General features: G+C 41.7%; 1 protein-coding gene across 1 annotated transcript in view; it reads right to left on the reverse strand.

The window, feature by feature from the left end:
- Positions 1–3,627: 3,627 nt before the first annotated feature.
- The window catches only part of CUNH10orf67 (chromosome unknown C10orf67 homolog), a gene marked incomplete at its 5' end in the record, with an annotated part of 133,300 nt that continues 124,095 nt past the window's right edge, over positions 3,628–12,832 (reverse strand). The window contains one exon of the mRNA XM_032425536.1: positions 3,628–3,719. Coding sequence (XP_032281427.1) covers positions 3,628–3,719 — 92 coding nt within the window. The remainder of the gene's footprint in view (positions 3,720–12,832) is intronic.

Here is a 12,832-nt window from a genome sequence, read left to right on the forward strand (position 1 = left end):
CAAAAATCTGCATTTTGGCAATAGCAAACGTGTGATGTCTCTAAGCACTTATTTGGAAGTTTTTCCTTACTTTTGAAAACATACTTGACGCCTCATTTCTTTGATGGCTGCTCAATAGACACCATGAGGCGCTGGCTGAGCTGCCCCCTCCCCAGCTTTCCCCTTGCTTGCAACGCTTTCATCCAGGGCTTGAATTGTGTTGTCAAAGTTTAGTAGACGAAAGAGGAGGGGGCATGAGAACGGGGGAGAGGGGGGTGTCTTGAAAAGTCTTGGAAATCGGTATATTTTGCAGGTGTAGAATGTGCCTAATAACCATGGCTAGTGCGCGCTCCCCAATGGCGAGGGTATGACAGGGACAGCTGGCTCAGTTTTCAGTGTGAAAACACCCCCTCGGTGGACCAAACACAACGACACTGACCTTTCTGCGGGGGGAACCAAGATGTGCCTTTGACTGAATTAGCCATAAAGACGTCTTGCTATGACTTTTGTTCCCCACGAAAGCAGAGAAATATTGCGTTTAATATGAGTGGTACTGTTCACAGCTTTTCCGTGCCCCTTAAGAAATATTACAGTGCTGATTTACTGGCCCTCTTCTACTGAGTTGGCCCCAAGGCCGAGGGTGGAGGGGTGGGGATGGGGTGGCAAGGACAGACCAGGAGTCAGTGGAGGCAGCGCACCGAGTTGCCTGTTGCCTGTTTTCAAAGTTCTCACTTTGCAGCGGCAAATTTATCAATCTTTTCATCTGACAATACTTAGAAATATATCATTGTCATCCAGAGTTGTTTGATAGATGATCTACAGGCACACCAGCCTTTTCCAAGGTCAAGTTGAAGATTCTTGTTTGCTGTTTAACTGGGTTGTTTAAAAACTCAGAACAATGCCTGCCTGTTAAAATTTCACTTGTTCTCATGGGGCATTCGAAAGCAAGTTTTCCTATTGACCAGTGTGGGGACATTTCATCCTCTTGAGCGTCTGAATTCAGCAACCAGGGCTTGGCAATGAAATCAACAGGAGAAGAAATGAGATTTAACCTTAGCTCTTGCAGACGCCAAAGAGATTAAGCCATCTTTCACATCTCCTCCAAGTGTGTACTAATTTTTCTCTGCATGTCGCGGGCTGGTTATAGCCACACGCATCTCATTCAACTTTCTGCCTTTATTCTAGTGGGAAGCTGTACGTACCCTCCCCTAAAGTAGAAGCGCAGAAACACTGTGGCCACTCTTGTCTTTGTCAGCCCACAACCTGTTGCTCTAAGGACGCTTTAAAATAAAGTGGGCCCCTAAATCGTCATGTTTTATGGACATATTTATTTATGTTTTTAATGGGAACACTGGCTTCACAGTGTTCTATATCTGCGATGATTGATTTTTTTTTTATTCAGCCAACTTTTATTTACCTTGCAAAAATGTTCTGGACCGATGTGATAAATTACAGATATGCAAATTTCTTTGAATGGTGTTGTAAGTGTGTCTAGCTGGGGCTGAATAACTCCTTGCAAGTCAGTCTGTGCGCACTCAGGACCCCAGGGAGCTGATCAAAGCACCCATTCTCTTTCATCCCCGGTATTCTCCTCCAAACTATTTCGATACAATATGTTTCCATGATGCACTTAATGTGCTAGGGACATAGAACTCATTACAACCTAGCTAGTTCTGCCGACCTCTTTGTTCTGAGGCAGAAAGTCAAAGCAAAAAGGAAAAGCGTTGCCAGTTGCCAGCTTTCTGAAATGCTAAAGCATGCGTCATTTTTCACCAGGTCTCCTCTTGATATCCTCAAAAGACAAACTATGAAACCGGCCTCGGCCCTTGCTGGCATTAATTATACTGCTGTCCAGCCGATCTGTTTTTCCTATTATATGCATTTCTCAGCAGGGAATTTTTTTTTTTTTTTGCAAGACTAATGCAGCTGCACGTTAAACTATGAATGCATTTTTATTGCTATGGGAAAAAAAATAAGTGAAAAGACGGCAAAACATACAACTGAACTTTTTAAAGGCTTCTGGTAGATAACAGATTAGGACCGAACTTTGGGGAGGTTTTTGCAACTTGAGGGAACCTGAAACTGACAGAGAGCCTCAGGCGTTTCCCGTGCGCCCTGGATGTTCCGTGGAGTGCACTCCCTGTGCCATTTGAAATTCTGCTCTGGTACTCAGATATATCTTGAAGGTGAAACCCTTCAAGCTTTCTGTTAAAATTCTGAAATGAAACCGTCTGTGCTGCCCCCAACTAGGAGGCCGCTTCCAAGGAATTTCTGTCCAGGCTAATAGTACAGAGAATGTAAATTCTATTTCATTTCCCCCTCGTTTCTTGTAGGGTTGATTGGTTGGTGGAAATGGCTGGCCGCCAGTTCTGGGAAAGATTCCAGACCTGACTCCGATTAACCCTCTCTGCTGAAACTCTGCTGGAAACCCAACTCACCAGCAATTGCCATTAATCTACTTACTAATTAAGCCAATTCATTTCCAAAGGAGAAAAATTCCTTTCTTTAGCCAAACTGATGGGAGGAAATCTGAAAGAAGCGCCAAACTGTGTAACTGTAATTCAGCCAAGGACTGCTAAAACAAGGTGTTGATATATAGCAGCAGATTTAAAACAAGTTTCTAGGGCAACACTGCTTTAGAGACGGTGGCATATAGTGCACAGTAGATGAAGCTCGAATAATGCTCTCCGGCGCTATGCCACCCCACGGACTTGCGTCCAGAATAACACGTCTCTCTCCAATTAAATCTTGTGCCGTTTACGCACAAATAAATCGCCTCTCTAGCTTTCTTTCACACCAGAGTCTATCAGCTTTATGTGACAGTTACCACAAATATATTTCTTGAGACTTAATAAATCGCTCTAGAAATCTGTAATCCAGAGTCTGAAACTGGGACTACAGGCAGGGCCTAACCTGTAGTTCGGGGAACAGAAAGGAACGAGCTGAACGTTACGCACGTGAGAAAGCGGACTGGCCTTTCAGCAAATGGTACCTGACATTCTGGAAAGAATAATACGTGAATCATGGCCTTGATACTGACCGGGAAGCAAAACTCCAAGGAGTTTCCCACTTACCAAAGAATTGTTTACAGCTTTTAAGATAAGGCTGGGAGCCCAGTACCGACGTAAAATAAGAGCGGACCGCCCTAGAGGAAATTTAAAATCCCCTTGGACCAGGCCTTAAGGCTCGCCTGCATGGCGATGAGGGTGGGCGAGGAGGCAGCAAATCAGTTTGCCTTTGTGTTACAGAGAGACGCTGGATGGAGAAGAGAGGGGGTGGAGGTTTAGTGCCTCAAACTCTTTAATTGAAGTCCGTCCCTCCCCACCCTAAGGCTTTGGGGCACACTGCTGAGCCCAGGAAAGCGCCCCAGTTGATTTGGCAGCCCCTCGGAGTTCGTGTGTCATGTTCACCCAGCATGAGCGAGCACCTGCCTTAAGGGCTTGGAAAGGTGCTCACAGTGGGCGCACGTCGCGTCCTCTTCACTTCAGGTGCGGGTCGGTCGCGAGTGAGTCTACATCATCTGGGGAGAACCTGCGATGTTAAAAACGCCTGGGCGGTAGTATCCCTTGTCAGGGAGGCAGGCCTTATGCCGAGAAGGGGAGGGCCCACTCTGTGGGTCCGCTCTGCGCAGCCCAGTGCCCTGCCCCATTACTCAGTAGCATCCATATCGTTCACTGGGGTGTTCTGGGGTATCGATGGCTTCTCCAAAGGCTCTTCCTCCGGCGTTTCTGACAACCTCCCTAAAAATATGGCAAAACGAATAGATGTGAATTTTGTTTTACTTGCTATACACAAACCACTTCCCACTTGTCACGCAGAGCTCTTTGCCTCATGTTTAGTGGGTCCTCCCAGCTCTGGCTCCAGCTGGGGTTCCCTTCAGTGACCTGAAGAAGAGGGCTGGGAGGGTGGGGGAAGGGGAGGTCAGGCGGTCAGATGCTCCTTGGCCTTCAAAACAGCTTGCATCAGCCAAGTTTTCCTCTGAGACGGTTTTCCCGCTGCCCTAGACTGTGGAAATGGTCTTAGGAGCCTGTGACCGAGGTCAGTAAATGACCTTCTGCTGAGGGCCCCTTTCCTAGAATTAGGAGCAGTTGTAAGAGAATTTTAAAAGGCAGTGTTTGTCTTGTGCTTGGGCCCAAGGACCTAACTAAGATTTAAATTTCCATTTGCATGTTCAGTCTTTCCTCCATACAAAATAGAAAATTCTGCATGAGAAGGAAAAGAAACCCTATTGGCAGGGAGGGGTTCTGAAGTTGGGGAGTAGGGAGGTCCCCCCCCCCCCCCAGGCTGTGCTCTCTGCTCCGTAGGGAGGGACATTTACCTGGTGTGTAAATTGTGAGGAAAGCCTTGGGGGTCTGAGACAGGAAAGCCACAACATGGGATGTGATGTTCCCGCTTTGAAAGGGGGACAAAGGCCCCGAGCTAATCCCAGTGAAAGCCAGGAGCGTGGACAAGGCAACAAAGAATTGCAGCCTGTGGTCACCGGTAGGTGTCAATGTGGACACTTAGAGCCAGGGCGGTGGGAGAGGGGGACACAGAGACAGGCTGTCATTCCGAGGCTTAACATGAACAAAGATAAAAACGTGACAACCTCGCTTTTCAATGGTTGGGAGGTTCAAAGTGGAGTGCTAGGGAGTCTATCTGGGTCAAGTCTTTTCTGAAGCAGGGTCTTTCTTTTCTCGAGTCAAGTATCAGCCAGGGAAGTTCTGAGGCCCTCTTCCCAAGGTAATTTTTAGTAGGAAAAGAAGAATTCTTCAAAATAATCTCCTACTCCACCCACTTGCCTAAGGCAAAGAGATGGAGCTTTCGAGATTCCTAGACATCGTGTAGAAGGTGTTTTCTGTACCCCAGAGGCTCAAGTGGCTGCATTAAGCCTTTCTGAACTTGAACAGCCTACCCTAAACTTTTTTTTTAAAGTTCGTGTATTCTTTTACACATTTAATGAAAAGAAATAACATTTCCTTTTATGAAGCTGGGTGTATGTGTAGATGAATCTAGGGGTGCCATAATTTAGGAAATATGCATCTGACAAAGACATTTACCTAGGATACCATTGAAGGAGTAATGAACACCTGGTAGAGTTAGTACGCCCATGATTTCAGGCTCACTATTAGAAATCAGCAGACAAGGCATTTGCCAACAAATGGATCTCCTCTATAATCTGGGAAAGGTAATCAGGAATCTTCCGCTAACGCAACTGATTAGCAAAGACTCTCGGAGAATTAGCAAATGGAACTGACAACAAATTATGTTTATCCTAAGAACTCAGAAATGTTGTTGTCTTTAAATTCTGCCATCAAAACCAAAATACAAGTTTAAAAATCACAATGTAATAAAATTCTGATTTTCTTTAGTTGGAATAAGTCTCCTAAATAATCAAAAAAAAAAGGATGTAAATATCCTTAAAAGACTAATGACATTTCACAGGTAATGCAATTTAGAAAGAAACATTTCCATGTTTTCTTTTCCAACAATGTGCATTTTTGTAAACTGCTATAAATTGCAATTCAAAAGCACTGATCTCGCCATCCCCAATCATTTTTTATACTGATCAAATGAATGCAGATACTCCCATTTGGGAGGGGCGACATGACATTTCCCTTGGCAGTTCTAAACAGGTCACAGACCTTTCACAGACCCTAAGGCAGTGGGAGGGAGCTCTTTACTAAACCGTGTAACCAAATCAAACCAATGGTTACCCCTTTTCAAAACCATTGGAATGGTTTGCACAATGCTATTCACATAGCAGCACAGAAACTGAAAGGTCATCCAATGGAAATTTCTTTCCTTTTGTTTAAACTTGCAGAGCTCAAAAAAGTCATACTTTGAAGGAAAACAATTACATGTACTATGATACAAATCATAGGCAATACACATGCATGCTTATTGGCAGAACACGGCAGAGCTGTAGACACCCATTGGTATGCATATATATGCACATGTATGTATGTATATGTATGTATATTTCTTGGAGATGTTGCTTTGTTTGAAACCTTGGGCACAAAGACACAACATGGCTGCCCTGGAGGTGACCTATGGCTTTCAAGTTGCTTGAACACATCAGAATTTCCATTGTTAGGGTTGATTAATTGAAACTGATAAGTTACCATGAATAAAGATTGTTTTTCTGTTTAATGTGGTGGGCCTGATTTGGTAAATGCCTCATTCATGTAGCTTTGCAGTGCAGCATATGGGCAAGAGTCATTCAGTATCACAAACATATACAATTTATTATGCTTGTATGGGCACAGCCAAAAGGCCTTTTTATTTTAATGACAAAGTTTCAATGAAAAATTCCATTTAAAGAGTCACTAGTAACATGAAGTGTGATTTTGTAATTTACACTCAGAGTTTCTATCTTTGAGTTGCTGTGAGTAAGTCATTGGGAATACAGCAGAATTTATCTTAAATTTAGCAGGCATATGAAGAGAAAGCCCTTCATTATCTGATACCACCTGCATGCCATACTGTCGATAAAATTACCATAAATATTTCACCGAGATGCCACCAACAGTAGCTCTCCCTGCCCAGTTTACAACAAAATGCAAAGGAGGTTGGTAAATAACATGCCAACTTCCTGATGTCTTTTTTTATCTTAATGAATAAAACCAGGAGACAATACTTAAAAATAATTTAAGGACCATCATGTGAGACACCCACGGATTTATGAAGTTTTCCAAATTTAATTACTGTTCTTAAAAGCTGGTGTCACTTTTTAAAGTGTTAGCCAAATAAAGACTGTCAGGAGTGTTTACTGATAAAGGTAAGGTTTCTAATTTTTTCATAATGATTTTGCACAGAAACTTTTTTTTCCCCCTTTTTCATATAGGCCGCTCGTGTAATCACCAGGAGAGTACTCACAAAAAAATATGAAAGACATGCAAATGAGCTAAAGGAAAGACTGTATCGAGCCATCAAAGAGATAGTTACCATATTCAGCTTTTAATGTCTTATCAAATAAATTCTCTGGTCATTCATGTCCATGAAACAGTTCAAGTTCACCCAACATTTCTCAATTAGATTAGATGGGTAATCTCAGTTCAGCTCTTCTCGAGAGTAATCAACCACATTGGTCACAGTTGACCACCGCTAGTATGTGTCTCATAAAGGACTGGGTGTCCATTGGAAAGCTAATCAGTGCACCGTCCCTTGTAAAATTCCCTCCCTGCATTTGGAAGTGATAATCTGTATCTAATTTTTAAAGAAAAATTTACTCTCCTTTCACTCTTCTGAGGCCAATTTCTTTTCTGGACCTGAATAGAGATCATTGGTGCAACAGTACCAAATAGCTTTGGTATGTGGATAACAAAAACCCACCTCTTTGTAGAACATAACAAATTATGCAATGTTCACAGATGCGCTTCCCATTGTGCCTTTTGTGAGAAAATGAAGACCCAACTCTGTTCCCCACCCCCCTCTTTATGAAAGACTACGCTGCCAACGCAATCTGTCCTAATCCTAGCAAAAAATAAATACACGTAATAGGGCAGCTTAGGCAGTTATTTTTAAAGTGGTTTTCATTTGAACTTTCGGTCAATGTAATTTCCACAAGTAGGAATTGGAAGTTCCAAACAGCTATTTATTCTGACAAACGGGCAAAAGGCTTGGGGCCTAAGGATGAAAATGTTAACTGTTTCTCTCACCCAACTCTGGAATTTGGGTCTTTTGCGGAAATGCTGTTTTCACACGATTTCCTGCGTTTATAGGTTATCGAGGAAATTTAGTAATTCTTCAATGATAATTTTTAAATCTACACACTAAAAAGATTTCACATTTTGTGTCTGTATTTTGGCTTTGGATTATCCTTTTCCCCCAGAATTTTTGGGTTGTAATTGACAGACAGCACTGTGTAAGTTTAAGGTGTATGGCGTGAGGACTTGACTTAGATATATTGTAAAATGAGTACCACAGTACATTTAGCTAACATCCATCATCTCATAGAGATTTTTTTTTTTAAAGTTCTTCTCCTCGTGATGAGAACTTTAAAGATCTACTACTCTCTTAACTTTCAAATATAAGCTCAGTGGTGTTAATTCTGTTCTACATCACATCCCCAGTGGCTATTGATCTCACAACTGGAGTTTGTGTCTTTTGATCAACTTTCCTCCAAGTCTCACTCCCTCTTTTGTGGGGAGAGGCTATAAATAGAGAATTCTGACTAACGAGTAGCAATTTCTGCAGATGTGCTGAGGAGCACAGAGGAGCATTCTCAGGCCCACCCCTACCTAGCCGAACAGCCTTAAATCCTGGTATTTCTTTTATTGGATGTCCTAGTCTTTGAATGTCAGACTTAGAGTACAAATTCCAAACACTAAGAAGACTCTCTGCATCCTGAGTGTCTAGCCCAGGGCTTTGCTTATAGCAGGTGTTCATAACATCTGTGCAGGGGATGAATGAATGGAGTGACAAAGAGAAGGCAAAAGCCAGAAAAGTAAGCAGTGTGGCTCCCTTGGTGTCCATGGCCTTTGCAGTTCCCTCGCCATTGACTCTGGTCTTGGTCATCCCGTTTGCTTTGACCAGTGGGACTGGAGCAACTGTGGTGCCAACAGAGACTTAAACAGCCCCTGTGCACTGGAGCTTGCTCTCTTTTGCAGCTCTTGAGAACCTGAGACCGCCGTGATCAGAAGACTGGGTTTGCCTGTTCAGTGATGACAAATGCAAGATCTGGCTACCCTGTCGCCCCATCAGCGAGGCAGCAGGAGGCCATCAATGGCCAGCTAACCACGGGAGATGAGTGAGTGCAGCAAGACCAGGCAGAAGGCCTGCCACCTAGGTGAAGGCATGTATAAAGGCACTGAAGCATGGAATAGCATGAAATAGCAGGGAAAAGCAAGTCGTTTGTTATGACTAGATCAGAGAGCCCAAGTAGGGGAGAGGCAGCTATTATGAAAGCTCTTATATGCTCAACTGGAAAACTTGATTTAATCCTGAAAGCCCTAGATATCTATTGAAGAATTAGGCAGGGGAAAACAAAGTGTGCCAAAGTGAATCAAAAATAAAATCTTCAGTGACTCCAACACATAATACTTAGAGTACGGGCAGAATTGGGTAACCAGGACAGGCTGAGAAGAATGCTCTGGGCAGTAGGAGGAGAATGAGAACAGGTTGGTGATTTGGAAATCAAAAGGAGAGCATCTTAAGAATTAAGGGAGGCTCATTAGTAACAACACGCTGGGCTGGGGTGGGGGGAGTGCAGTCAAGTGAGAGAAATGGAAACCATTTTTTGCATTTGAACGATTCTGAGGACCTGGGTAAGAGCTGTGTCAGTGAGATGTGAAGCCAGAAGACAAGGGGAGTGACTTGGAGAAGGGCAGAGAAAGGGACAGCAGGGGAGAGGGCAGGTTCTGATTGCTCTCTGGAGGGCTAACAGTTGAGGTAGGAGGACCAGAAGGCACTTGCTTGAAGAAGAAGGGAAGGAAAGAGTAAGAAAAGGAGCTGTGGACATGTTTATAGGAAGAGGGCACTGGGACTTGGTGGGACGGTTTGGTCTGAGGACAAATTGGGATTTTTGAGTTAGTAACTGAAGTTCATAACAGTAGAAGTCTGAGCAGCGTGAATTTCAGATTCACTTTTATACACATTCCTTGATCACTTATAGCCGGAGTGTTGGGCGAATTGATACACAATTTATACACAGGTCTTTTCACATTCAACTCCTTAATATTAGAAAGTATTTGGAAGCTCAGAAGAAGTAACTTTCTAATTAATCAAGGGGAAATGTCTCCTTTATAGTCAAAATTAATAGCAGAACATGTAAGGTAAAGTGGAAACATAAGGTCACTGAACTCATTTGGGACAATGGCTGTCCATCTATTTATTGTGGACGCCATAGAAGTCATTAAGTTGCCATTCTGTATTAGTTTCCTACGGCTGCTGTAACAAAGTAACATCAAATACAGATGTTAATTCCCTCACAGTTCTGGAGGCTGAAAGTCCAAAATCATGGTGTTGACAGGACCATGCTCCCTCTTTGACTCCGAGGGGAATCTTTCCCTTCTTCTCCTAACTTGCGCATCGATCCTTCATGTTCCTTGAGTTGAAGCCACATCACTCCATTCTTTGTCTCTGCCATCACATGGCATTCTCCCTGTGTGTCTGTCCAAATTTCCCTCTTCTTAGGACACTAGTCATAATGGATTAATGACCTAACAACCTCATCTTGATTGCATCTGCAAAGACCCTATTTTACAAATAAGGTCACAGTCACAGAAAATGTGGATGAGGGTTTCAACATCTCTTGGGGGACACATAGTTCAACCCATAAAGCATTCTTCTCTGGAAAAGGTAACTCATTGCTTATTTCACAGGCAGAACATCAGGAAAAAGGACTTATACTAAGATACAACAGAGATTTTTTAAATGTTTCATTAGAAAACATAAAGAAATAAAAGGCATCCAAATAGGTAAGGAAGAACTAAAACTCTCACTAATTGTAGATGATGTGATACTATAGATAGAAAACTCTAAAAACTACTAGAACTGTTAAATGAATTTAGTAAAATCACAGGATACAAAATCAATGTACAGAAAACTGTTGCATTCCTATAACTAATAGTGAAGCACTAGAAAGTGAAATTAAGAAAACCATCCCATTTACAATTACACCAAAAATAATAAAATATCTGGGAATAAACTTAACCAAAGAAGTGAAAAACTTGTACTTTGAAAACTGTAAAACACTGATAAAAGACATTCAAGAGGACACAAAGAAATGGAAAAGCATTCCATGCTCATGGGTTGGAAGAAAAAATATTGTTAAAATGTCTATACTACCCAAAGCAATCTACAGATTTAATGCAATCCCTACCAAAATATCAATAGCGTTTTTCAGAGAACTAGAACGAACAATTCTAATTTTTTAAAAAGATTATCTTTATTTATTTGTCAGAGGGAGAGAGAGCACAAGCAGGGGGAGCAGCAGAGGGAGAGGGAGAAGCAGGCTCCCCGCTGAGCAAGAAGCCTGATGCGGGGCTCGATCCCAGGACCCTGAGATCATGACCTGAGCTGAAGGCAGATGCTTAACCAACTGAGCCATCCAGGCATCCCCAAACAATTCTAAAATTTACTTGGAACCACAAAAGACCTCGAAAATAAAACTGGAGGTATCACAAGTTCAGATTTCAAGTTATATTACAAAGCAGTAGTAATTAAAACAGTATGGTATTGGCATAAAAATAGATACATAGATCAGTGGAATAGAACAGAGAACCCAGAAATAAATCCACAACTATATGATCAACTAATCTTCAACTAAACAAGAAAAAACAATTCAATGGGAAAAAGATAGACTCTTCAACAAATGGTGTTGGGAAAACTGAACAGCCACATGCAAAAGAATGAAACTGGACCACTTTCTTTCACCATACACAAAAATAAACTTAAAATGGATTAAAGACCTAAATGTGAGACCTGAAACCATAAAAATCCTAGAAGAGAACACAGGCAGTAATTTCTGTGACATTGGCCATAGCAACATTTTTCTAGATATGCCTCCTGAGACAAAGGAAATACAAGCAAAAATAAACTATAGGGACTACATCAAAATAAAAAGTCTCTGCCCAGCAAAGGAAACAATCAAAAAAACGAAAAGGCAACCTCCAGAATGGGAGAAGATATTTGCAAATGACATATCCAATAAAGGGTTAGTATCCAAAATATATAAAGACCTTATACAACTAAACATCCAAAAAAAAACCCAATTAGAAAATGGGCAGAAGACATGAACAGACATTTCTCCAAAGAAGACATACAGATGGCCCACAGACACATGAAAAGATGCTCAACATCGCTGATCATCAGGGAAATGCAAATCAAAACCACAATGAGATATCACCTCACACTTGTCAGAATGGCTAAAATCAACAACACAAGAAACAACACATGTTGGTGAGGATGTGGAGAAAGGGGAACCCTCTCTCCTACACTGTTGGTGGGAATGCAAACTGCTGCAGCCACTCTGGAAAAGAGTATGGAAGTTCCTCAAAAGTTAAAAATAGAACCACCCTATGATCCAGTAATTGCACTACTGGGTATTTACCTCCAAAATACAAAAACACTAATTCAAAGGGATACACGCACCCCTATGTTTATTGCAGCATTATTTACAATGGCTAAACAGTGGAAGCAGCCCAAGTGTCCACTGACCGATGAAAGGATAAAGAAGATGTGGTATATATACAATGGAATATTACTCAGCCATAAAAAGAATGAAATCTTGCCATCTGCAACAACATGGATGGAGCTAGAGAGTAAAATGCTAAGTGAAATAAGTCAGAGAAAGACAAATATCATATGATCTCACTCATATGTGGATTTTTTTTTTTTTTACTTTACTTTTTTTTTTAATGTAAGCTCTCCACCCAGTGTGGGGCCCAAACTCATGACTCAAGATCAAGAGTCACATGCTCTACATACTGAGCCAGCCAGGTGCCCCTTATATGTGGAATTTAAGAACCAAAACAAAGAAACAAAGGGGGAAAAAAGAGACAAACCTAGAAACAGACTCTTAACTATAGAGAATAAACTGACGGTTACCAGAGGGGAGATGGGTGGGGGGGAGGGGTGAAATAGGGGGTGGGTTTGTTTTTTTTTAATTTTTATTTATTTTTTTTGAGAGAGAGAGAGAGAGAAAGAAAGAGAGAGGGAGAGAAAGAAAGCAAGAAAGAAAATGAGCCTGAAAACAAAAGTTCCAAAATACACGAAGGAATAGAGTGCTTATAAAGACAACAGCAAGATGAGTTATGAGAACATGAATTCACTCCAGATAAATTTTAATTGATAAAATAGTCTGACAAAAACTTTGAAATATGTGTATGTACCAAAGAAATAATTGATAGTATCCATTAAAAAAACAAAT

Source organism: Phoca vitulina, unplaced genomic scaffold (assembly GCF_004348235.1).
Source record: "Phoca vitulina isolate PV1807 unplaced genomic scaffold, GSC_HSeal_1.0 scaffold33, whole genome shotgun sequence".
NCBI classification, from domain to species: domain Eukaryota; kingdom Metazoa; phylum Chordata; class Mammalia; order Carnivora; family Phocidae; genus Phoca; species Phoca vitulina.